This window comes from Nothoprocta perdicaria, unplaced genomic scaffold, assembly GCF_003342845.1.
Source record: "Nothoprocta perdicaria isolate Ctin4 unplaced genomic scaffold, notPer1 scaffold_23, whole genome shotgun sequence".
Lineage (NCBI taxonomy): Eukaryota > Metazoa > Chordata > Aves > Tinamiformes > Tinamidae > Nothoprocta > Nothoprocta perdicaria.
In genome coordinates this window covers 769,414-797,200 of record NW_020455455.1, presented here as the reverse complement: position 1 = coordinate 797,200, position 27,787 = coordinate 769,414, and the positions used below count along the sequence as shown (strand labels likewise).

The 27,787-nt window shown below is 35.4% G+C and overlaps 1 protein-coding gene across 1 annotated transcript in view; it reads left to right on the top strand.

Annotated features, from left to right (window-relative positions):
• The first annotated feature begins 2,551 nt into the window (after positions 1-2,551).
• AKAP9 (A-kinase anchoring protein 9) overlaps positions 2,552-27,787 on the top strand; it is an 82,165-nt gene continuing 56,929 nt past the window's right edge. The window contains exons 1-6 of the mRNA XM_026039366.1: positions 2,552-2,785; positions 13,550-13,594; positions 19,899-20,063; positions 22,656-22,811; positions 23,837-24,034; positions 24,782-27,193. Of these exons, the coding sequence (XP_025895151.1) occupies positions 19,935-20,063; positions 22,656-22,811; positions 23,837-24,034; positions 24,782-27,193 (2,895 nt within the window). The 5' untranslated portion in view covers positions 2,552-2,785; positions 13,550-13,594; positions 19,899-19,934. The remainder of the gene's footprint in view (positions 2,786-13,549; positions 13,595-19,898; positions 20,064-22,655; positions 22,812-23,836; positions 24,035-24,781; positions 27,194-27,787) is intronic.

Below are 27,787 nucleotides of genomic sequence, written 5' to 3'. Positions count from 1 at the left end.
ACGAGTATCCTGGGATGAGCTGGAGGCGTAGCCAGCATGCTGGACGAGCTGCTGCGGGCAGGCTGCTTGTGGAACAAAGAGAACTTGGACTAGAGAGTTTCTCATGTGTTTGAAAACTGATGGTAAAGCAGCATCACAGCGCGGTGCAATCCTGATCCTTCCCAGCCCGTCTCTTCCTGCTGGTGCTTGTACACAGACTGGTGCAGCGTCCTGTGCTGTGTCCCCCAGTCTAAGCTTAGTTTTGGAGCATTCCTCTTCCTCCAGTATTTGCATCTTTGATCTTTCTTGGAGCTTTTCTGTTTTGTGTATGCAGTGGTTGCTACTAGTACAGTTAGCGGTGGGCATTTAGTATTTTGGAAATAAACTCTCAGTTGAGAACTTGTGTTATATGAAAATGTCGTAGTTTAATTTGAACAGGCAGTTAGCTTTCATATATGCCTTTCCTCAGCAAGGTTTGAAAGAAAAAGAAAAAAAATCAATGTATAATTGAAATAGTAGGATTTAATCTGTAAATTCTTAAAAAATGAAAATTGGTARCTTAACTTTGAAAGAGAAATCTGAGATATCCAGATGCCTTAGCTAAAATTTTCAAAAGCCACCAGGAGAGATGTGGAGTAATTCAGTTGTCCTTGAGCTACACATCTAATTTTGCAGATAAATAAAGACAGCAAAGCTGCTTTTAAAAAGCCAACTTAACWTTCGATTACAGAAGGTTTCAATCATCAAGTTGGAGAAGAGAGTTCTTGACCAATGGCACGACATGTCTGTCATGATTTTAAAATAAAAAGGTATAGAAAGATAAAATATCTCTCGGGGTCAAGTCATCTCTTTTTTTGTGTGTTTGTTGCAAACAGCAAATATTCTTGGATAAATTAACAAATGTTTTATTGAGGTAAATTTACTGTTTTAGGAAAGGAGGTATTGTGGTAAGGAGACCAATTTGGAACCCTCACCCTTTCTATTTTTAGAAAGTAAATCTATCTATTTTTTTTTTCTCTTAAAACTGAAGGCAAGAGAACATACCTTCTTTTTTCTGTTAAGCATTTTTGGACTCAATAAGCTCTGAGATTTTTGTGAAATAATGCAAATTGCATATTTAAAAAAATGGGGGGGGCAAAACCTCCTTGCATTGAAGTGGCTGGGGGTGAAACAGGGAGGTACTAAGCATTAAAGGGTAGGTGAGCATATTTGCCTCAGCAGATCTCCAGGTCCTCCCATAAACAGGGCAGGAGCCATATGCCGAGCTGTCAGTTCTCCTAGAGCGGAGAGGAGGCTGAGGAAACCTGTGGAGAAAGAGRAATAAAGGGACAAAAGCAAAAGCTCCCGGGGATCAGAAGGGCCCGGGGAGTGATCCCGTTCGCTCGGAGCCGGTCCTTGAGGCACAGGGAGGGTGGCAGCGGCGGCGGCAGCCGGAGCAGCGCGGACAGGGCCCCATGGCGGCGCCGGGCGGCGCGGAGCGGCCCACGGAAACCTGGCTCGCCAGACTGGTGAATATCCAGGGCAAAGCCGACCCGCTTCCCGGCCTTCCCGGCCGCTTGGAATGCTGGAAACGGCCTGCTGTTTGAGGAGGGATTCACATGTCTGCAGCTCTTTATGTCTTTATTTGATTGCTTTTTGTTTACTCCAAAGCTATATTTACAAAATGTAGTGTAGCATTTATTTGGCGTTGGACTTTTAAATCGGAAAATCCTCCTCTCTGTTACCAGATTTTATTGGTAGGATTGTTTAATTTTAAACGGTAAAACTTGTCAGGCTTTTTCTTATCTGAACAGAATTTCTGTTCTTGCTAAGACAAAAATATTCTAAATGGATTTTCTTGTGTAAACCACTATAAAGTGATTAAAAGTAATAAGCTCTTCGAAAGTCTTACAGTATTTGAATAGCTTACATGCTAATTGGTTTTTCAACTCTGTGCCTGCCTCACCTGTGACTTTTTGTTCATCAGCATGTTTTGCTACAAGGTGCTGCATCTTGTCATTCGCTTGCTGTCCCTCGTAAGACTGTTCTGTAACGTACCGTACCTCTTTCATTAGGCTGGGCTCGGTAGCRTGGGATGCTCTCTTCACTTTAATGTAAACTTTTTAAGAGGTTTGGTCTGATATTTGGTGGTGGAAGGGTTTCCTTTTTTTTCTGCTTTTGGACAAAAAGTTAAAATTAACTTCAGTAAATTTATGTTGAGGCTTTTATTACTATAAAACTGTGAAATGTGTTTTTGCGTAAGGAAGTTAGAGCTGAGGTTACTGCATCACGTTTATCCTTTACCTGTGACTGGTCTAATTCCTAGAAACAGTAGATGGCAAGTATGAAACCTAAAATGAATTAAATTTTTTTTTGATTTTTGTTTTAAGCGAACTATGTGAACAACAACGAAAAAAGTAATCTGAAGATATTTCAGTTACGCAGCATTAGCCTGGAGCTGGCTTTGTGCAGCGATTGCTTTCTGTAGAACAGCTGATAAGCCTGTGTAATGGGTGTCGTTAGTAATGAAGAGGAAAACTTTCACCTTAACAAGATTTTCTCTCCTGTGCAGCTTGCCCAGTTCAGGCAGCGAAAAGCGCAATCTGATGGGCAGAATGCCTCGAAGAAGCAGAAAAAGAAAAAGAAAACAACAAACATCAAAGATGACGACTCCATCCCCGACGGGCCCGATACGGATCGGTCTCGAGGCGAGGAAACGTCCTCCTGCAGCAGCCGAAGGGGAGCAGCTGCGACTGCTGACTTTGCCGTAATCAGGACTTTGCACAGTGGAGAGATTATCAAGCATCACCAGACYTACACCATTGAGGTAAGTTTGTCTTAGTTCGTAGACTGTTATATTATGTTTTCTTTTTCTTTTTTTTTTTTAATGGTTGGCAATATAATTATTAATTTCAAAATGGGAAAGTATTCCCAGTCTCAAATGATTCATACAATTTCCTTGCCTCAGCTCTGTCCTTAATATGTCCAGAGACTTTGTATCAGTATCATGTTTTTTGTGGTTGTCAGTGTACCACACATCATAAAAGTTTTTTGGTTCGACACCGTGAGCTCCCTAAATAGAAGAAAATTCATTTTACTTCTTAATTTTATAAACTTCGTTTTACAAAAGTTTAAAGATTGCAGTGGGTCTTTTTGATGACTGCGGCTGTGGCTACATCAAACTACAAAGCTAAGCATTTTTCTAATATTCACAAAGTAATCTGACTCCTTTTGGTTGATCATGATGAGGAATGTATTAAGAAAGCACTACTTAGGTTTGGATGGCTTAAGAAACTGATACATGGATAGCTGACTTTTACTGCTTAATGGAATATAATCCTGATTGCTGGTGGCTGAAAGTACCTATTCCAGGGAGGCTGCAGATGCCCTTGTGTGAGGTACCCTCACAGAGACACAATTCACGTTACAAAATATGTTGCTTCTCGGGAAAAGACATGCTGGTTTTATTTATTGCAGGTTGTTGTATTCTGGAAAGCACAATCTCTGAAAAGGTCGTAGGAGCTCTTTTGAACAAGCGTCTCAGGCCAGATTTCCTTGCTCTGTGCGTGTCGGTGTAGTCCTTTCCAAGGGATGTAGTCCAGAGCAGAGCTCTGCATTTGTCCTGTCAGGCTTGTTTGTCCCGGGCTAGGTTGGACTGTTTGTAACTGCTTTGGCCCCAGTATCCCATTTCCAGCGACAATAAAAAAGAAGTATTTAGACATTTACTCTTCTCTTACATTAATCAATTAAAAGAAAAAGGTTGTCTTTGGAGAGAGGAGGTGGACAAAGCTGCATTTGTGAATAGAAACTTGAGTTCCTAAGTTGCTTATTTTAGGAAATATTTTAAGCCTAGGGAATACCAGTACACTAGATATTTTGAACTTTATAGATACTTTCCTTTATTATATAGGTTTTTCTGCACACAAAACACCTATCAGGGCTTTGAAAAAAATGTCAAAATCGATAAAACTGAATAATTCAGAGATTTCTTGTAGCAGGTACCACATTTTAAAAAGAACATTTAATGCCAAAGTGGCTCTTTTCAGACGTGAAGATGGGGCTTTTTTTGCCTTTGAAGGGAAGGTTGTGCCTTTTGAGGCTAAGCTCTTCTGGTTAATGAAGGAATGAAATGCATTGAGTTATTGCAGTTAAGGAGAGAGGTCTGCTAGGGCAGAGGGCTCTTAAGAGGAAACCACTGAAATTGTGGTTTACAGCCTACAGAAATATAGCAGCATAAAGAGATTTTCTGCAATAAATGCATCTTGAAGAACGTCATGATTATATGTTACAGCTGGTCTCTGCTAGTTCATTTTTAACATCACTGTGACTCAAAATCTATCTCTCTTGCAACTGGAGAGACAGAGTGAAGTATAGAATCATAGAATAATTTAGACCATCCAGTCTAAACCCCTGCTCAACGCTGGTCTGACTGGGCCAGCTTGCTCGTAGCAGCCTTTTTCAGGCTCTAAGCACTAACAGTACAAGTCCTTGGTGGTTTAAAAGCTGTAGAAGTCACCTGTGYGCTGTGGTTGCAAGAGGTGGACTCTCAACCTCATGCATGATTTTTGTGAGGTCTGGATCATTCTGGCCTGAATGATAAAAGCCTTCAAACAGCTTCTCTTACGTTAGCACAAATATGGCGATGCTTAGTTTTTGTTTTAAAGTACAGCCTTAACAGAATAAATATGGCAGCTATTTGTGAGTTGCCTCTCCTTAGCTACTACTGTCTCATCCCCAAACCAGTGTTTTCTTCTACCCTAAAAGGTTGCTCCCAACTGAAGAGGATTTTCCTTCTTTCCCTGTTGCCTTAGGCTTGCTTACTGACTTGTGTTAAATGAATAGCCGGTATTTTTGAGTTGGATATTTTCAGTCAAGTATCTTCTATCTGTGCAGTATTAACAGGAGAGAAAAGAATCTGAAGTAATTTCAGTGCTTCATAACTTACATGTTTTAGTCTTTTAACAGTAATGATTTGCTAGACATCCTATATTAGAGTAATTGGATTAGGGTTTGTTTAGCTGAAATGACAGCCAATGTATGAGCCAGTTTGGGGCTAATCTCTCCACTGCAGAATTAAAGACCTCGCTGAGCTGTTTGCTTTTTCACCCAACATGAAATCTTTATAGCTGTTGAGCTGAGAGCAAGGCAGGATTCCTGCAAGCATTATGCAGGATTATTTTCTCGCTAAATTTCAATTCCATTTACTTCATCTCTTAATGGAATTGGTATTTGGAGAGGGAGGGGGGTTCTTTCTCCTGTGGTAGTTTTGTGCATAGACGTTATGTTTCTGCAGTCTTTCTCATAAGAATTTTTAATCCCAAATGGAATCAGCACCCAGAGCTCTCTTCCTTGCTGTGAGTAACAGAAGGTGAAATAGAGGCACAGACCTTAGGGGGTTGCCTGACTCAGAATTCCCACTTTTCTCTCTCTTCTGCAGGGTGGCTGATTTTTCCCCACCTCCCCAATCCATTAAATTGTAGGAACTAGTTGCAGGAGGGTTTATAGGAACTAATTCTAGAAGAACTATCAATGCTGTCATGTACTATCCTTTTTTTATTCAATTACATTCCACCTGTCTTAATTTACCTTCAATAATTTCTGTAAGATTTTCAGGGGGAAAGATTATCAGCTTTGGCAGTACAAGATCTAAAGAGTGCTGAATGGTATTTCTTGAAACCATTTTATCTTAAATATTTTTATCTTGATCTTCCAAAGATCTTACACATGATATGTTGAGTTTCTAGTTGTCTTTATTTTTTTGTCTGTATTCTATTGCACCCTCATATAATGCAGTCTTGAGATTCAGATAGAAATGTAAATAAAAAATAATTCAGTAGATACAATCTAGCATTTTTTGGAGATCATTGAAACTCTTGGGTTTAGGATTGCTTCTTTTTTTCACTTCCTGCAATTGAAAATGAAACAAAACAAGAACCCCTTTTCCCAAGTAATGAGATCATCTTCCTTGAGAAGCCTTGGAAATATGCATCAGACAAGAGCATTTTGCAAGAATGTACCATTTCCAGAGGTTCAGAAGAAATTAACCTGTGGCACAGGAAAATTCTCCTTGAGTGACCTGGGTACTAAAATTAAGCTATTAAATAAAGCTTCTTAGAAAAGAAAAGTTCAAAGTTCTGTGATGATGATGAACACCTGCTAATTGATTTAGGTTGGATCAGTAACTCTTCTTTTGTCTTTCACAAGACAAATCTGCTTGATAGTAGTTTTAGAGTAGTTTGTGTATTCAAGAAGATGATAAAGTTCATATACCATTGTTCATTATATAATTTCCATATTTATTCTAAATTGCTAGGACCTGAACTTTGTAGAGTTCTGTTAGTAGCAGTTAGTAGTTCTGTTAGTTCTGTAGAGTTCAGATTTAAATTTAGGCACTTCTAGATAAATTCCTGCCTCACTAGCTTTCCTTATACCACATGAGTATATATCAAATCAACATTAGTACTCAGTATTAATAAAACTTGATCAAAAATTATGACAGAGTGTAATARGCATGATTTAATAAGTGAATAATGTATAAAATATCAATATGGTCATTTTAAAATCTAGAGTATGAGACAACTTTAAATGGAATCTGTTACCAGTGGGATTCTGTGTGCTGTGAACCTGCTTTTCCCTTGTAGGACAGTGAAGCATCCACTTCCACTTGTTTCCAAGAGCAGGGGTGGCCTGTGTTTTCCCAGCTGTTTTATTTATACTTCCATTTTGTTTGTTTACATCTCTTCCATTTCTGAAAACTTGTCAGAAATAAATAACAAACTAAGTCTCTTGAACATACACCAGAAAAGACAAGGTGCTGAATGGTACATTTTAGCTATATGGTAATTTACAGAATATAACTAATTTGTGCACCATTCAACTGAAGCTCATACCATCATATTTCCCTTCTTATTTAATCCCAGGAGTTAATACCCTGTCCCTCTAAATCTGGTTCTTTCCACTTTCACCACACTGAAACAGAATATTCTTCCTCTCACTTGCGGTTACATTTGGGGAAAAATGGTTGTCTTCTAAGAGAAGAAGATATTAGACCCTACTGACAGATTCACTTTGATTTGTTTTGTTTTGCTTTGTTTGATGCTGTGTTTTGTATCATATATTCTCCATGCTTGTGTTTTACCAGCAAACCCAGAGTATTTTTGGAGAACATCAATAGTCCTGTGTTCTTGTCTTCCAGTTCAGGTGCTGCTCTTTCCTAGCTAACTTTTATCTTAAGACCTCTCTACTTGTTTTCAGCCAGGAAAAGAACTGAGGATGGCACTGGCTGTTCTAGATGCCATCGTTTTTTTTGGAAGGGCATAAATGAGGTATATAAGCTGGGTGTGAAAGGGATCGAGGGTGTTTCTGTGCTCACAGTATCAGAATTGCATACATCAATTTCATTTACCTTCTACTTAGTTATGCTTTAGAGTTCTCAGTGGTTTGTTTTTAAAGGGTGTTTCTGCTGTTTCTATGCATACATATATGCAGCTGCTCTGCATATGCATTCAAACTGCAGAAAATACTTGTCAGCAACTGCTGCTTCATTTCTCACTTGTGTTTTGGGCGAAAGATTCCAGTATTTTAGCCCTGTTCATAGATTAACTTGCACCACTAAGATAAGGGAACCTTACATATTTAGCAGTTTGAATAAGGTTTGGTCCAGTCCTACAGTATAAAAGTACATAAAGTCTTTTACAGTATCTGATTTTTAAACGTTCTGTTTTGGCTTGTTTTCTTTACATGTTTGATTCTTTTTATTGTTAGGACAAAAAGAAGAAAGTCAATTATGGCGAAGACGTGGCAAGGAAAATGAAAGCAGAAGAGGATAAGTGGAATGAGAGGGAACTAAAGCACATGGAAAAGATAGGCATTACAGGATTAAAGGGAAAACAATGCCGGTAAACGTCAAGTAGACAGATATATAGGAGATAGAAAGGCAGGTTACAAAAGAGTTACAATAATGTCATTGATTAGTGTGGTTATTACTAATGCTCAACAGCTTTTCTTTGTGTGTTAACAAAAGGTAACCATGACAGGCAAGGAACACAGATGAGTGTCTAACAGGAGACACTGGATCAGGTTCTTTAGGAGATCGGAGGAAAAACAATGACAGAAATAGGGAAAACTAAGCGGTGTGGAACAGAGGGGGAACCTCAGTGAGAACAGATTTAGGTAGTGGKTGTGGTTAAGACGCCTGTGTGTTATAAGCATGAAAACAAAAAGCATCAAAAGTTTTGACTGGAGATGAGATATTCTGGGGTGTAGAGTAAGATGCRGGATTAAAAATAATAATAAAAAAAACCCCAAATATAGTAGAAAATGATGCAGCTAACTTAGTTACTTCAACTAAGCTAATGTTCCTTGAAAAAAGATTTTAAGTTTGAGCATGAGAGTCTATTTCCTCAACAAATATATGAAAATAGTCTGTTCAACAGTAACCTGAATGCCAAAAGAGGAAATAATGGATGCTCAGGAACATATGGTGGTGACTGAAGCCAGCCATCTTGCCCTTGACCATCTGGCCAAAGGATTGTCAAGATATCTTGCCAATTTTCTTTGGTACATAAAGCAAACTTTGCTATTATGCCCTTCCTTTTTGCTATAAATAGTGATATATATATATATGTGTGTGTGTGTGTGTGTGTGTGTATACATATATATGTAGCAGTGTATATATATGTGTGTGTTTTTTATATATATGTATATGAATATATATATAAAATACACTTAGTAATATTGATATCACTTGATACCACCAGGATGGCCTTTATTGATTTATGCAGTGTTTCATTTTAGCTTGATTGCAGCTCTTAAAGATTGSCTGACTGGCTGAGTTCCATTTTACCCAGGAGAAAAAACCTAATTAAATACTGAGAGAGGTTAAATTCACAGCATAGATTGCCTCTTTGTTGATAATGTTTTCTGATGCAGGGAATTTAGAATCTCTGGAGGGTGGGATATTCTTCACTGCAGATCATATTCAGGTCTGGAAGGTTTTTCTATCTCCATTAAGATGCAGTCTCTTTAAATCTGATTATGGTTACTTGGTTTGGGGTGTATATTACCAGTGAAACCATTTCTTTAAATGGAATGTTTTAGGAATGGGAACGAAGAAGGGTATGACAAAGCATTAAATAAGAATAGCACTTTATATCCAGAATGTTCTACAARTATTAAATGCTCTTAAATTCCAGACCATCTAAAGAGAGAATTTCATGACTGGCCATTTCCACCTACAAGCTCTTTGCCTCCCTTGCTAGTCTTGGTCTTCTCAGTTGGTCTTGTTCAGGTCATGAGCATCTGGGGTTCATTTGTGGACCACAGGAAGATCATTGGAGATGGGTTGCAGATCAGAAGATGTTTTCCAATATATACCCTTGGTATACCAGCATGAAGGGATTCATATTAACATATTTCAACATTTATAAGTTAACMGAAGTTTGTTTTTGAAACAATGTTTGCTTATGTAAATGGTTACAAGTTTTATTTATCTCCACCTTGCTGTGACTGGTGTAAATTTCTCCTATTGTGACTACATTTTTATTAACTGCCAGGAGTCTCTGATACAGAAACTCTACAATTTTTTCATTGGTATTTTCCTGTTAATTACAGTTTTCATGCAGTCTGAATTAGCTAAAATAAAACTCCTTTTGCTTCCATCCGCTGACTAATYATGCAAAATAGAATTAGGAGTTTTGCAGTTGATGTTTATGTAGCAGTTTACGCCATGGTCCTAATCAAGCCCATAATTTAGTTTAGGCAGAATTCTGTTGCAGTCTCAGTTCTCTCCTTCCAACACACTCAGCTGTTGCAGTCAAAATAGCTTCATACACATGCCCATGCTTACAGGCACTTTAGTGTCACCTTAGTTTTTGAAAGGGACCCAACAATAACTTATTAATCCTGTGGCCAGTYGATTATAGAAGTTTCTTTGTGATTTCGTGGGGAGCTGAGAGCCAAAGAACACAGCTCCTGAGCAGTGCTCAGCTGCAGAGAGGAGAAGTTGCTCTCAAACAAGTGGCCTGTGTTCCAGGGCCAAATTACTCTTTTTCTACCATTTTGTGATATTTTATATGAAGGATGTTCAAGAATGAAAAAGYTTTTCATTTCTGAAAAGGGCCCCAGTGTTGTGTATTATTATGTGTATTATCATTTAGGATAGGAAAGGCCTAGATGCCTTTCCGAGGGCTTTTGTTCAGTATGTTTTAGTCATGAATCATGTTGCTGGCGGAAATAAAGAAAGAATAACAATATCTTGCTGGAAGAGATTAGTGCTCTTTGTAAAGGCAGTGCTACGTGGCATAGGTGGTTTAATGGATGCAAACAAACGTCCTGAAGTCGTAGTGTAACATCAGCTCRTTTCAAATTCCTTATGATATTGAGAGAAATGGTGAGTAGTGTCGCTGGCATCATTCTATCAAAAGAAGTTGTGTTGCTAGCAATGTGTGTATCKGAATTTCAGAGGTATTTCCTTTTAAACTGGACCCTTGTGGCTCAGGAACATGAGCTGTATGAAAGCTAATTGCTGCTTTTGGGCAATGAGTGTTGCAAGGATGCAGAATGGGTGGCTTATAGAAAGGAAAGAACTAGATTTGAAGCAATTTTGATTTGTTCTTGGGCACAGAAGGCATGATAGGTGTGTACAGAAAATGATGCCTRACATTGATTTTAGCAGCCTAAAGTCTAACTGTGTCAGAGTCTGCAGTTGGGCGCACGGAATTTAAGTCTTTTTAGTTGATTTAATAAGATTTGGATGAACGCTTTAGTGCAGACGACACATCAGCAATATTTAACTTGAGTTCATTTTGCCATCAGTCTGTAGTTTTCTGCAGGAAAAAATCTCAGGACAAAAAACCTTGAGCCAAAAAAGGATCAAATTCAAGATGTGGAAGTACCACTTTATTTTCAAAGTGAACCCTGCAAGCAACATCTCTATACTTCAGATTCATCTACTATAGTCTAAATAAATGTGAGAAAGGACAACAGCTTTTATATTTTAAAAGAGCAACTGTGGAACATGAAAGGAAAATTCTTAATATTCAGTAGCTGGAAAAAGCATGAAATTCAGAAGGACATCTTAGTTATTTGCAGTAAAGAGAATTTGCTCTTTAAAAAGTGAGGTATTTTCTCAAAGACACTTTATGTAAAGTACAGAACTAAAACTTGTAAATAAAGTGATTATAAAATGATTGGAAAGTTTTAAAAGTAGTAACTGCTTTTTGCACAGGTATTTTTGGGAAGATTCTTGGAGGTTTTCACTGTTAAGAGCACTGACTGCTTCTCATTAGTGCTTTTTTATTAAAGGTTTAATATTCACTATTGAAACTAAAAGTCTTCTGTACATTCCCAGCTCTTTACCTGTTTATTTGTAAGTAGCAGGAACTTAGCAGGTAGCTAACACTTACCAAACACTGAGGTTTGTAATGTTTTAATGTTTTTCTAATCTGCAGATGCATTAGGATGAGTCTTAAATTAAGATATTAAAACAATCTCCAAAGATCCTGTCAGGCAGAAATGGCTAATGAAATATCAGACTTAAATTTCATAAGAAAACGTGTAGTACTTAACTTATCTATAGTTTGAAAAATAAGCATTTCATTGAGATCCATGAAATTATTTCCTTTTATCTCTTTAGAGAAATTTAGCTTTCAAAAGCATGCTATCTTATAAAAGACAAGACAGAGATCAACAAAGGTTTTATTCTTAAGAAGTTTATCTAAAACCTTAGCTGCCCCAGTAGTTCAGAAATGCACAGAAACACTTTGCCTTCATTTGTACTGGTGATTTATGAAATAAAGAGACTGCAATTTCAGCTTTAGAAAATAAATATTGAGGTTGTGTCATGTGCCCAGACTCTTTTGATGCATCCATCCACAGCACTTGGGAAGTGGGAATGTTGGAGCTCTGGAGGTCTTCATAAACCCACCTGTGCCCCGTGCTCCGGGTGTCCCTGCTGGAGCGGGGTTGGTCTAGATGGTCTCTAGAGGCCCCTTCCAACCTCAGCCATTCTGTGACTCTGTGATTATTCTAAATGAGGAAAAGCAGAACTGAGCAACTGTGAGTTCTTCTCTCTGCATCATAGATGTATTAAATGTAGCTCCTCTCTGTTAAGTGACAAATAAACAGGACGCCGCCCGTTTCTGGAGCTAGACCAGCCAGGAGCTTTCCTGAATCAGTATATGGAGGGGGAAAAAACATTCCTTTTCCTGCTCTGTTACGAATTCTGGCAATCCCTAAGATCTGGGTGATCTCCTCAGGGTCTGACTTTCGCAGTCATCTTCACGTTTCTGAAGTGAAGGCTGACTAACCTGCAAGAGGTGTAGGATGGAAGCAAAGAATTTTGCGAGAATATTCATGGTGCATGCAGGTATTGCACACCGAAGCTGCAATAGAGGACCTTAAAAAATTATTTTCAGTAGCTCCTTTGCTTTGAAAAATTGTATTTTCTAGTAGCAGCTTAAACTCATCTGCATTTTTTCCCCTCTTRCTATGATTATCATTTAACTGTCCTATATGCTAGCCCAGTATTTGCACGTTCATTGTTTTCGTTAGAACATGAGCCTGTTTGTGCAATTAAGAAGCATTGCAGAGAARAATACTTTTGTGTCTTACAAGATCCAAAATCTATAGAATCATTGGTGTTGTAATTAAAAATCTGCAGAGCTCCAGTAGATCATAGTGACTGATTGAAAAACAAAGAAAAACCCTCAGAATTTCACCTTTTAATCATCTTTAATAATGCAAAACTGATACCTGCTTTGAAAATATGTCTGAGATAATTCAGTAACAAAGGGAGATTGATCTAATATGAGCCTAGTCTAATAACATGAGTTATTAGAATAAGTTCTATTGTTTACACTTGTTTTTTGTTAAAGAAGTTATAAAATTTGAGTTTTATTTTGAGTTGAATAATTCTGTTTAACCTAACRAGAGTGCAGCTTATGTAGTTATTTTGAATATTTTGCGTATTTTTCTGCAAATTTTCTGCAAATTTTTCTGTTTCTTTCTCCAAAACTCTGTRTGTTGTTGATCGTGACATTCCCTATCAACCCTCTTGTCTGCTGTTTAATATTGCCATAGCTTCATTTCTCCAATCTGTTAGCAAAATTTAAGTCCTGTTCCTTGTTCTTCCTGATCACATTGAGCTTTCCATACTGTCCTTGAAAACTGAAGGAGAACGACTTTGACAGAAGTTTGTTCTAGAAGTCTAGTCAACATCAAAACTTTTATGTGTATAAAAACGTCTTTCAATGTGTAACTGATGTTCTTAGGCTAAAAGCATCCTAATTGGGTAAAGTTGTSCTGACAAAGAAAAGTCCATTTCTTGATATTTCTTATTTCTTTAAAAATGTATAACCTACATTTCCAGAATATTATTTTCATTAGAATGATTTGTCATGTTTGTCAATTTTTTATTTTTTTAATAGGACTACAAGAAAGTGTAGATGACTTTCACTGTATGCATTCTATAGGAAACTTATGGATATCTGAAATATATTCAAATGCTGTCTACATCCAGGAATAAATGGAAAATGTATTGATAAGTATTTTTAGTTGCCATCATTGTAAATATTTTAATATTTTGTTTTAGCCTGAAAGTGAAATTTCCACTACAGTAGAAGATTACAGTTCTGAGGTAAGACTTTTCCATTTTGAACTTTCTTTTAACTTTTCTTTTGCATATTTATTGAAATGCTGTAGACTATTTTCAAAGAAAAGGAGAAAATATAAAGTTAATATTGTGGTATAGACATGAAGGTGCTGTCGTTACAGGTATGACTACGGTAATATTAAAGSAAGGATTATGTCCGCAACTTAGTATGACGGCTATTATAATCAACACTTATTGTTCATTAAGGTTGCTAATATAGCAGATTTATGAACTGTCATGACAGTTTCATCATTATGGCTTCAKTAATGCTTTCTGTTGCCGTTGCAGTCCTGGTTGTGCATAATTTCTATTAATTTTCTCTGGAAAATTATTTAACAATTTGATTATCTTAATGAGGAAATAAAAACTGTTCATTCAGGAAAAAAAGTTAATTTTAAATGAGTTTACTGTAGCACTGCATTAGTTCCTCAAATTTTGTAGTAGTTTGTGTTGAGTTTTCTGATACTTGCATARGACTTGCAGCACTGAATGTTGAGCCTGCTAGTTCTCAAGAATTTCCTTTCTCTATTTGAAGTTTTGAATTTGAATTTTAAAATATATATACGTAGTATATATACTCTATATATACATATGTTTATATTCTATATATAAAATACATACAATTTTAAAATTTCAGGACGGACAAATGATTCCATAAACTCTTGCTCCTAGCTGTGCTCTCTTGAACAATTCTTGGGCCTGTTTTCTGGGCATTTATCTCTTATTCTCCYGTTCTTCCCTTCTGCCATTCTTCTCCTCCCTATAACAGCTCCTGTCAGGCGTGGGTTGTCTTAGCTGGGGTAAGATGATAGGGCAGCACTTGCACACGCTTTGCCATTGAGAATGAGACAAATACATATTGGAACAACTGCTGTGATCCGCCTGCAACATTGTTGACTGTGTATCACCAGAGTATGTGATTACTGCTCTATGCAATATATAGTATGTGAAGAATGAACCTTTAGCATTGACAGTGGCATTGGTGTTCATTTCTCTCGTCAAGTAAGAAGTATCATGAGTTATGGCTGGAAATTTTGATTCTGTATAAAGTTGTAAGAAGCACTTTTGGACACCGAGACCCAAATCTCAGAGAAAAGAAAAAAAAAAAAAAAGAATGATTATTTTGTTCACAAGGAGACAAAACACGAAAGATATGACATAATGTCTCATGATATTTGTGTTTCTGATTTTTAGTGTTTTGTTTTGAATTGAAAGCTCTTACTTGAAAATGAGTTTTCACAGCATTCATCTAAGCACTAATTTGATCGAATTTCTACCCTATTTAATCCTCTAGAGATTTCTGTAGATGCCTACAGATTATATTAGGGAACATTCATACTGCAGATGATGAAATTACAGCCAGACTGTTTTCTGAGTGGACTTTTTCAAAGATGCAGATTTTCTAAAATATGCCATGACAGAGCTTGCATTTCTAGATACTACTTTTTCTCATTCCAACRAAAAGAATTTTTCTTTCTCTGAGAATTCTATTTGAAAACGTAAGTGACATCAGGAAACTTTTGAGCAGTAAAACAATACTAGATCAGATGGAGAATAAATGGAAGTGATGCGAGTTTCTGCTTTTCAGTATTTTCTCCTGCGTTAATATTGATTGGTGTCTGCAGTGAGCAAACAACAAATTTAGGAATGCTTGTGTTTTAAGGAATTGCAGTATATTTTATGTTAGCTTGTAAGGCTACTTCTAATAATAAAAGCTTATTCTTGATACCCATCTTATAAGGAATCAGAAGCCTTTTTAATTGAGGAAATTGAGAAGAAATTAAAATTTGCATATATCAACATAATTATTAAATCTTATCAATCTTGAGCTTTTTTTTTGTTTCAGATGTATGAGCTTTGTTTTGAAGGATAAGAAGCYGTGCATTGCACAAACATAGGCCTGTTTGTAGCTTTTTTTCCCCCCTSTTTATAGCAGCTGTATTCTCTTAGAGTTTTTGCAAAAATTAGGCTGTTGCCTTAAGGTGAAAAAGATCATAAATYATTTGTTTCATTATAGTTAGTAAAATAAACCAGATGATTTTAATACATCAGTCCCTTCTCATATCCAATTCATAAGGAATTGAATAAAATGCACAAACAAATATTTCACGTTTTGAGAGACTTATCAGACAAAAGTAAAGATTATAATGTAGTCTAAGTAACATTGAAGGAACCAGTGAATAGCTCTGTCAGGATTCCTGTCTGCTCTATCAGAGATAGTAGGCAACTTGATTAAATCYTTTTTATGACCAGCTTGTTGTTCGTAATAAATTATTTAGTCTGAATAAGCATGCGATCTCCCTACATAGCCTCAGTTAAATGAAGTTAGATAATAATGGCCAGGKTCTGTTTGAGCTTGCAGTTAAAATTCAGAACTAAGGGAAGTTAGACTTTTCCCAATAGTTAGATTTTACTTTTTTATTTAACTTGAGTTACTTAAAGTTGCCTCAAAATATTCCCTATTTTTGCAATATTAACTAAGATGATCATTGCCAGTCTTAAAGAATTTGCAGTATAAGCTCCTGATCTACAAATCTCTCCATTTTTTCATGTTAAATTCTATATGTCAATATTTAGCTTTACCTAAAGATGTTTTTTTCTGATGGATGTAGGTATAATATGTAGAAACGTAAAATAGCCATAATATTTTTAAACCCACCAATTTTTATCTTTCAGTAGTTATTAACCTCAGTTGTATTACCTATGATTATTTTCAATACAATCTGAAAATGTTTTTATAGAGAGAATTTTAAAAACTCTCACTATAACAAGTTGATTTGCCCAGCTTGCTCTGATTGCTAATTTTTTTTTAAGGTTCATACAGTCAATTTTGGCACGACTGGAACTGTAACTTTTTTTTAAAACATAAATTAAGGAAGAAATTTGCTTCCTTCTACATTGCTAATTGAAAATGAGGATTGGCTAGAAGTGGTCATAAGTCAACTGCCAGACAAGGTTAGAGGTATAGATATTAATTTTTCTAGATGAATCCAAGGCCAAAAATTCAAAAAAAAAAAAAAAAGTAGAACATTTTCAGATACTTCTGTGCTTTTAACTAGAATTCTGCTTGCCAGTCTGTATTGATTGTATATATTATAGTTAGACACATTTTTACTGCTATTTCTGAAATACAATTTCAGGTTTTTCAAACCAACCATTAAATGAAAAAAAGAAAAAAGAACCTTACTCAGTAGAAAAGTGCCATAATTTGATAAATTTAAGTCTGACCTCTGGTGGCAATTGCTGTGAATCACTGCCTTAATTTAGTGGTACAAGTTGGTTTTCCTTGTACTTTCTTGGAAGAAACTTAAAGCTTCCACTTGTCTTTAAGGTATATATTTATTGAAGTAATATAAACTCTACCTTTGTTTTTAGATAGAGGTTTTTGTTTTTAGAAAGAAAGCATACTAAAATATATTTTATGTTAGTAAATATTTCTGTGAATTACTGGGAAAATGAAGGAAGAAAAGTCAGAAAGTTAGAACTTCCTGTAAGAGACTTCATAGCCTTCAGTTATATCTTCTGTTCACCTAGTCACTCCCAAGTAGTGAATATGTCATAAAATTGCATTTCTCTTTGCCTTGTGGTTGTTCATTTATGCAGTTATATCCTGACCTCTTGTTACCTGTTCTWTCCGTTATCTTAAAATACTTTCTGACTTGATTGTTTCCGTAAATATTTAATTGTATGCCGAGGCATCTATGCATATTGTTAAGGCATAAGGATGTTTCAGCGTTAAAGGTGAATTGCAAGGCTCTAAAAGAAGAAATTAGAAGATTCTACAACAGTCAGATTTATGGACTTGCAGGAGAGCTCTCTACAGGCAAAACACTGGACCAGGAGAAAAATCATGGAACCTCGTACAGACACCTGTCAATACTATGTTGTTGTCTAATCTTTAAGTATTACACATTAACAAAGGTACAATTAATTTTAAAATTGGGTATTTCAAAGCTAGCCTTCAGACACTGTCATCTGTCTCTGATACATTGATATCAAAGAGCTGGGTTCCTGCCCAGATGAAGGCTGGTTTCCACATTTCCAGACAGTTGCTTTGAGCAAGTATCACAAAATTCCTTCTATAAGGAAAAGGGCTATTTTTTTTAGAAATTTGATGTGCTGAAGGATCTGGACTATCTGGTGAGATAAGGCTTTTATGTTCCCCAGTAGCTCTTGTTCTAATGCATCTAATCTAAGGGAATTCAGTTGGTGCACACAGAAGTGTGTCCAGCGTGGTGGATACAGGAATCATACACTACCTCTTTGTTTATTGATTAAACCTCAGTAAAATGAGAGTTTAAAAGAAAAAAAAAGGCAAAGAATCATTTCACAGTAGAGTTTTTATTAAACTTCTGGTCTTATTAATTGGGGTAAGAGCCAACATCTGAGTAACCCCTTGGTGCCAGGCACTGCATGGATGGCTGAACGTAGAGCCAGCAAGAGGGCAATACGTACACGTACATACATACATGTACAGTGCCTCTGTGAGTTCTCTTGATTAAATTAATGCAATTTTCTTCTTTCTAAAATAGAATATTGATCTCTCAGTGTTGTCTCCCTTTCCATGTGGGGAAGCCTGGAAGTGAAAGAGCAAATTCGGCTCTATAGCAGGTGTATTCATTGTTCAGCACAAGCTCGATGAGTATTGATCCCATTTATGACAGTATGCTTCCATGTGGGGGAACTTATTGATTTGCTCAGACAGGAAAGCCMTTTGTAAAAAGCCCTGGTCTAGTCTATAGCAGGTTCCTGGACAATATTTTTTTCCCCTTCATGTAGAAGACTTCAGTTTAAAATACCATGATGTCTTTCTATCTCCAGGATTATTTTTGACTAAATAATAGTCAAATAATTAAATTTAAATAATAATAAATAAATTTGAATAATTTAAATTTAAAAATTAAAGTCAAATAAATAATTTTGACTAAATAATTTTTGACTGATAATGATAAAGAGCTTGGAGGAGAGATACAAACTGTTCTTGCTTTCTCATTTTAAAAAGCCCATGTGTATGTTATGCCGTAGACTCAGGAGATTATTATTATTATTATTGTTATTATTATTATTATCTTTTTTGTCTCTGACTTTTTATTTTTAGCTACAACTAGTACTTARGCTTGTGCTTACATTTTAGAAAGTGGTCAATGTTGGTGTAAATAGTCTATAGAATCAAAATTCTTTTGGAAGGGGTTGCAGCATTAGGTGAGTGAAAGAAGAAATGGGATTTTTTTTCAAGTATCTTATTTTAAATGTCTATTTTTTGCCTTTTTCACTTTAAGAACTTCCTTTAAATTCCTTCCATGAGATTCTATGGTATTGCCTTTCATTCACTGTAGAATTTGATGTCTAAACTCCAATAAATCTTAGAGTATATGAATATCTTTTTAAAAAGCTTAACTTTGCTTAGTAATATATAGAATTAAACAAATTTTATTAAATTGATTAAATGCAGTACAACATTTTAATCATCTAAGGTATAAAGCTTTGCATAACCTTGAAATCTGAATTCCTTTGTTTCCTGCAGATGTATAATTCCTAATATTTTTTAGTTTTATCACATAGTCTGCTTTTGTAATTTGTATTTTTTAAACCTTTTACCTAGGTTACTTTGATACAAGTTATTCTATGTAAAACTATTTTGTACTTCAAAAGAAATATTTTTTTGTGGCATAAAAAGACCCATAAGTCTACAGAAAGCATCACATAGCATTCAAATGAGCAGAAAGTAGAAATCAGGCTTTATTCTAAATAATAATATATTTAGAAATTGTCTTTGTACAGGTAAATGGTTGCAGTTTTGTGACAAGAACAGCTATACCTACAGGCCTAATCAGGGTATGGTATTGCAAATTCAATCATAACTCGGGGGGTGAATACTAAATACCTTAATATTGAACACTAATGGTGAATACTAAAAACCTTAAGCATTTTGTTCKRAACAGAAACTACCTGGCTGACTAATACCGTATTTTGCATGCTAYGTTCTGCATCCGCATTGCTTATTATATACTAATATASTGTCTCTTGAAGCTTGAATTCCCAAACATTTTACTATTTCTATTAAGGCTGATGTTACAAAGCAGAACTTGCACAAACGCTTTAGATCGGTGCTTTTGAGGTGTGGATTATACTAACAAAGGAGGTTACCATAGCAATAAGATCTCTGATGGTGCATTGTATGCTAATGCTATAATGTGGCARTTGATTCAGATTTTGATATTTGAGTTTACTCATCTTGATAAAATCTAAAAAAAAAAAATGGGATGCTAAGGAACTTGGATTGATTTAGGAAGAAGAATTTGGAGAAATTTGTTCAGAGCATGGAATGCAGCACACWCAGACGCAGCTAGAGGTGATGGAGAATGAATTGGCTGGGAAACAGCAAGAGATTGAAGAGCTAAGCAGAGAGATAGAAGAAATGAGGGCAGCATATGGTACAGAAGGTTTGCAACAGGTATAAATTACCTTATGTTGCTTTCTGCTTGCTACTCGGTTACGTGGAAAAAGCGCCAGAAATTGTTTTCACTTAATGGAAGCTGTTCAGAATGCAGTCAGTGTGTGAATATACAGAATTACACATAMAGAATTATACCATTATACATGATCTCTTTTAATCACTACCATGAGCTCTGTACTTCCCATGTGTGTCATTTTGTTTTGTGACTAAATTTCAGGCTTCATTGCAGTGAATTTATTCTAATCAGGAATGGAAAAATAATTTTCTTCAAGAAAGTGCAGATTCTTCTCCAAGTGTGCAAAGACTGCACATCTTTAAAACCTTGTGCCTCAGAAATGAAACAGAATCAGCTTTTACTTCATAAAAAAAGAAATTACTAAGTTGGTCCATGAATCAAAGCAGTATTTACACATCAGGCTCCACAGTCTGAAATCACAGGCAACTAAGTGGGGAGGTTTTAATAATTTATGATTGCAGAAAAGCTTTTATTAGTTTGTTGGTTTGGTTTTTTATTTTATTAGAAATACCACTTCAATATGTGGTTAGGTTTTAAAGTATAGAATAATTTWAAAAAATTTTTTTTTCTAGTATAAGCAGATGCTACGAAGCTCGAGTTCAGTTCCTTATTATGCTTCGTGTCTTGCTCATCTTCTTTGCTGTAATTTGGATTCAGGCCACATCACTGTGCGTTTTTCTTTGTTTTGCAAGATACAATTGTTTGCAAGGAACATTGTTTTAAGTTCATTCATTTTCACCTTCATTAATACTTAACATGAATACTTTTCTTTTTTTGGTGATTTCATTTTTATTTTGTCTGTGAAAATGGATGTTATGTATTCTGCCACACCAGAGTGACCTTTAAGTAGTTGTTCTGGAGCATAAAACGCTTTATCATTGCTTTGTCTATTGATGCATCCCTAGCGTTGCATTTTAAGTCAATCTTAGCTTCTCATTACTGAATCTTCTGTTGTTCATGCTGAACAAAATAGTTGTAGCATAATAAAGAATATAACTATAATTCTATCACAGTCATGACTAATTTTTTTCTGAAAAAGCTAAAAGTAAACAAATTTGGTATTTAAACTGCTATGAATGCTATTTTAAAAATAAATGAAAATAGTATTAAGATAAACTGTGGTGTCATAATGTTTTAAATAATTCTTAGTTGCATATATTTTATATGTTTATAGTACAGGACATTTACTTTGAGAAGTACATATGGTTTATTTTTCAGACGAATCAAAAGTTTTGTAAGGGAGAGAGGTGCTGAAAGTGAGTGCTGGTTTGTCACAGAAAAAGACTGATTTGAAAAGCTGATAATGATGATACAATAATGTATGTATTTGAACAGATAAATCTACTTATTTAATTTCGTTGAATAGAGGCAAGAGGAAAGGTTTGGTGCACTTAAGTGTCTAATCTGTTGCTGTATTTTTGTTAATACAAGCATCTAGTAATTTATTTTCTTTCTACTAGATACTAGATTTTTTTTAAATGGGAAATAATTTTGGTGTTCTAAAAAGAACTTTAATTTCCTCAAATTCCTTGCATAGTTTGGCTTGTTTAAAATGCCTTTTAATACATATAAATGTATACAGTACTGAATAATATTCCTGTTCAGTAAAAGAATAATCTTTATGGGGAAGCATTATAATTTTACTTCGAGAGTCAGCATRTAACCTGGAGAAATTTCTTTTTTAGGGACACTCTAAATAATACAGCTTGTACGTTGCAGAAGTTACTCCGGAATATAGTTACAGAAGATGATTAATGATTCGAGGAACACATCATATGTGGAAACATTGTGTTTTTTGAATTTTTTTCTAGTCCTTAATGAGAATGAGTTCAAATCAACAATATTTAAAGTAAATAATGCTTTTATTTCATATGAAGTATAATCCCAAATAAAGTTGTGGGATTTCTGCTTGCCTGAATGTAATTGTATGAAATTTGTACAAAAACTAACACAAGTGCAAAGGATTTTTTTCTGTTTTTTAATCATTTTTTTCCTTATTATAAAATGAGATTCATCAAAATAAGYACACTCTACTGCTCTTGCAGTTTGAACTTTTCTCATGCAGTTTTTCAGAGAGAATTTATTGGATTCACAGAGCAAGGTACTAGGTTAGCTACTTATATGTTTTTAGTACAATGAGTGCTTTTTATCCCACTTTCAGCGAGAGTGACATAACTTGCATTTATTGTCAGAGAAGTCTGTGGTTATTGGTAATTGCCACAGAGCAACTGTAAGTGTACTGTAAGTAGAAACCCTGTCTTGTTTTATGCTGGTTTGTTTATATGGCTGTGCTTTTTAGTTCTAAGTACAAATTCTGTATTGTGCAAATTCAACATTCCTATTGTGTTTTAATAAGTATATGTTACAGAGAGCTCATACATTGTTCAATGATATAAAAAAAGATCTGTAAAAACAACTTGTAAAAACATAAATGCTCCAACAGATTTGTGTAAAGTCTTTTGAATACAGGAGAGGGTKGGCAAGATACTTAGCTGGAATAAATTAATAAGATTTTCTGCCTGTAGTTTTGATGCTCACTAAGAGTTTGCATTTCATTTCATTTTCTTTCATAGCTGCAAGAATTTGAAGCTGCTATCAAAAAAAGAGATGACATTATCACCCAGCTCACTACTAATCTACAACAGGCCCGGAAAGAAAAGGATGAAACTATGAGGGAATTTTTAGAGCTTACTGAACAAAGTCAAAAATTGCAAATTCAATTTCAGCATGTAAGTCATAATGCCAGCAGTATTTTTTCAGGCTTGAAACCTCAGGGCACTTCTGAGGGTCCTCAATGATTATCTTGTGTAGAAATACACAATTTGATGTGTTTTTGAATAGTTGGTACCTTGGTATAGATCTGGAGTCAATTCTCCTACATTTATCATTAAAGCACCTAGTTTCTTGTACTACATCATTTTAAATTATTAAAAAAAATGTTTTCTTTGTAGTATATGGGTAAGAAAATATATGGGAAAGTATACAGCTGCTGATAAATACTAGATGATGCCAGTTGTTTTGGGAGGAGGAAGAAAGTTTGTGTGTAATTACTGTTGTGAAAGGTTGGGGTGAAATCCATCCTGTTCTCTTTGCAGTCAAAATAGACATTCGGTTTTCTGGGCCACTATTTCATGTTCCACTTCTAGATTTTTGGATAAACTTTGCTTCTTGTGGTATTTTTGTGGTATTATTAAACAGTAATTTAACAACAAAATSAAGTTTCATCAATGTTTGAAAAAGCACTGATGCTCCAGATACCATGGAGACTTGTATTTTATGTGACTGCAGCTTGTTCTCATTCAGTATTTTAGTATTTTGTGCTGTTTAATTACTTCATACAGCTTTTATGGGCTTTTTTTTCTGAGATTATGAGGTGATTTTGTGTTATAGATGCCTTATAGCATCTATGAATGAATCTATGAGTGAATCTATAGCATGATGAATGTTCATTTCAGGGACAGTAATTACAGCTAGTTCATTTTAAAGCTTTGAGATTTTTCTGAGACCCTGCTTCCATGTACTAGATGATCATAAAAGGTTTAATGCAAAATATTTTCTRTTGGGTGGATTTTCCAACAAGATGAACCTATTTCTGATGCTTCTGAAAGAGCTACTAAGCCTTTCTAATAGACTTTGCGTTCTTAATATGGAACAAGAAGGTAGAGATCACAACTGTCTCTTTCTGTGGTACAAGCTGTTTCTGAAAGTGATGTATTTTTACTTTTTTTTTTTTTTTTTTTTTTAAATATACAAGCTACAGGCAAGTGAAGCTCTAAGGAATTCCAGCCATAGTTGCACAGCTGCTGATTTATTGCAAGCTAAACAGCAGATCCTTTCACATCAGCAACAGCTAGAAGAACAAGAATGCCTGCTGAAGAATTATCAGAAAAAGAATGAAGAATTGGAAGCACAGAGTAGACATCTTCAGGACAAAGTCACAACATATGAAATGGTACATTTCGTACTAGAAAAGTCTCTTTTCCTAAACTTTTGTTCTTTCAAAATTTTTGTAATTTCTTTGAAACTTAAGGAGTAAAGCAGTGGTGATTGGTGTTTTGCATGTACTGCATAATTTTATTTATTTATTTGTATTTTAAATATATCTGTTGTATTTAATACACTAACACGTATGTACCTAGTTTGGAGCTGAGCTGCTTATGTCAATATTGTATATCATGATTACAAGTATTGCAGAATTACTCAAGGAACGAAGTGTATAGTATRCTAAATACAACTGTGGAATGAGGATGCCTTTATTAAATATCAGCCTATCAGAATTTGCTTAAGCAATCCCTCAGTCCTTTCTCTCTTAAGGAAAGAGTGCTGTCACTACTCAGCGAGTATTTCCCTTCATGGAAAACATCTTGAAGTAGCCCTAAAAAAAAAAAGGGCACGGGGAATTGTATGTCATTAAAAGTGACATAAAGCAAAGTTTTCAGGTAATTTCAYTAAATGTTTTTCAGTATCAGAGCCCATCAGTAAAAGAAACCTTTTTTTCCCCTCTCTTTTTTTGGATTTTCACTTATCCCAAATGTATCAAAAAGTTCCAAAGTAAGCAACAAATAACTTAGATTTGTTTTTATAAATGGCCTGTATGTTTTAAAGAAAGGCATCTTGTTTAAATAGGTAAGTATATAATATTCTAATACATTCAAATAATGAACTAAAAATAAGAATGTGTCTTTGCTTATTTTTAAAGGGAAAACACAAAAATGAAGAAGAAGATTCAAGTAAACTGAAAGAAAAAGAAGCTTTAATTGAAGAGCTRGAAGCAAAACTTGGAGACGAGGAAAGAAATTCATCTCAGCTTATGGAAAAATTATCAGATGCCACCAAATCCCTTGAAGAATTAAAAGAACAGAATTTAGTAAAGACGCAGGAGATAAATAATATGAGAGTTGAACTTACCACCTACAAACAGAAAGAAAGACAATGTTCTGATGAGATAAAACAATTAATGGGAACTGTGGAAGAGCTGCAGAAACGATGTTACAAAGACAGTCAGTTTGAAAGTGACATTGTGCAAAGGATGGAGCTGGAAACGCAGCGGAGACTGGCACAACTTCAGGCTGAATTAGACGAAATGCATGGCCAACAGATTGTACAAATGAAGCAGGAATTAATTAAGCAACATTCCATAGAAATAGAACGTCTTTCTCAACAAAAAGTAGAACTGGAAAAAATATCAAGTTTGTGTTCAGATGACAGTGTTAATAAAGATCAAATACATTTAATGAATATTAAAATTAAGGAATTGAATGTGAAATTGCAAGATGCTGATAATGAGAAGGAAAAAATAAAGCAAGAATTGTCACAACAGATGTCTCTTCAGCATACTAAAATGGAAGATCTTCTCCAAGAATTGAATTTTTCCAGGGATCAAGTCCAGAGAGCCAAGCAAACTATAATGGATATGGAATGTAGATTAAATGAAGCTGAAAAATAYGATTTTGTCATTGAGGACTTAAAAACTCAACTTGCTTCTGCTTCTGAATTGAGGAAGGAATTAGAATTAAAACATGAAGCAGAAGTCACAAATTACAAAATAAAACTTGAAATGCTAGAAAGGGAGAAGGATGCAGTTTTGGACAGGATGGCTGAGTCTCAAGAAGCTGAATTAGAGAGACTGAGGACACAGCTTCTCTTTAGTCACGAAGAAGAGCTGTCCAGACTTAGAGAAGACTTGCAAAAAGAGCACATGGTAAGCCTGGAAAGCCTGAAAGATAACTTGAATATACAGTATAAACAGCAGTTAGATGGGGTAYGGAATGAAATGACTCAAAAGATAGAGGCCATTCAGTTTGAAAAGGACAACTTAATCACAGAGCAAAATCATTTGATATTAGAGATTTCAAAGCTAAAAGATTTACAGCAGTCTATYGTAAATTCTAAATCTGAAGAAATGACTCTTCAGATTCATGAACTGCAGAAGGAGATTGAAGTACTTAGGCAAGAAGAAAAAGAAAAAGGTACCCTTGAACAAGAAGTTCAAGAGTTGCAGCGTAAAACTCAGTTGATGCAGAAACAAATGCAGGAGAGAGAAGATAGCCTTCAAGAAAGATGTTCAGAACTTGCAGCACTAAATAACCTTCTTAAAGGTGAAAACAAAACTCTGGAAGATAAATTAAAACATATGATGGTTAACTCTGAAGAAAACAGCATTTTCAAAGATGCTGTTAGTTCCAAGTCAGAAAATCTCGTCTTACAAGAAAGAATAGAAGAGGTGATTAACACAAATGAGCAGCTTATAAAACAAAACAGTCAACTCAAAGAGGAGTTTGAAAGGCAGAAAAATGCCTTCTTGTTTACTGAGAAAAACCTTGAAGCTAAATGTAAAGAGCTGCAGAAAGAGTGTGCCAGCCTGCAGAAGACAAAAGCTGATTTAGAAGAGAACAAGAACAAGCAGGAAGTTGAGTATAAAATCAAACTCAAAACTCTGACTGAAGAAGTTCAACGCTTGCAAAGCAATAGACCAGTTTTATTTAAAACCCAAGCTTCTAGTTTGGAAGATAGTAAAGAAAATAGGGCAGACACATTTGAAGTTCGGGAAGTTGTTGAGAAAGATGCAACAGAGCTTATGGAAAAGCTTGAGGTGGTTCAGCGTGAGAAGCTGGAGTTATCCCTGAGACTTTCGGAGCTTTCTGAACAGCTGAAGTCAAAGCACAGTGAAATTTGTCGATTAAATGAAAAAGTTAAATCCCTAAAACATGAGAAAGAACAAGTTTTAGCAAAATGTAAAGAACTGGAAGCCACAATCAGTCACACTCGGAAAGGATTTACTGGTGCTACTGGACGTAAGGCAAAATGCTCTAAAGGAAAAGCTCTGAAGGCTGCTAATGCAGCACCTGAAGGTAGAAATACCACATCCAGCCCAAGCAATAAAGCTGATGAAGCAGTAAATGTATCAGGCAATCCCCGCTCAGATAAAGCTTTCAGTCATCACACAGCAAAAGGGAAAGAAGTTCAGCCTTTGCTGAAAGCAGAACAGCCTCTGGTAGAACATTTGCATGAGGTGACAGATGGACCGACCAGCAAAACATTGTCAGGGGCAGGTGCACAATGTGAAAATAATCAGCTCCAGCAGCAAGTGGATACACTCAAGTCAGAACAGGTATGTTGTATAAAGCTGTGAAAACTTGTATGGAGCCACATATGTAGACATCTGTGGAATATTTGACCACTTAGCTGTTTTGGAGCATGTGTGCATGCTCAGGTGAGTGGGGCTGCTAGGTGGAAGTGGCAACAAGACTGCTGAGGATTATAACCATAGCCAGTATATTACATATTATATTAGTATATTAGCCAGTCATTACAGTTATAGCCAATAGCAAGGATGCTGTTTTTCATTGTAAAAAATATGCTAGTACAGTTAATTAAAACAGCAACAACAACAAAAGTGGGGAGGAGAAGGCCTAGCACTTCACATTTTGGTAGAATGTTTATCTTAATTAGAAAAGGTTCACACTTTTGTCTGTGATTAACTAGGTGTTGAATTATTGGTGTATATAAAGAAGTGCTAGAATCAGAACTCTTAATTTGAATTTATATACAGTCATACAATTGAAGAGTATGCTACAGAACACACACAATTAAGTGATGTTTTGGTGATGGTGTGTGTTGTTGTTGTTGTTGTTGTTGTTGTTGTTGGTTTTGTAAAAATAGATGTAAGCCACTCTTTTACTATTTTATATGTATTTCAAATTAT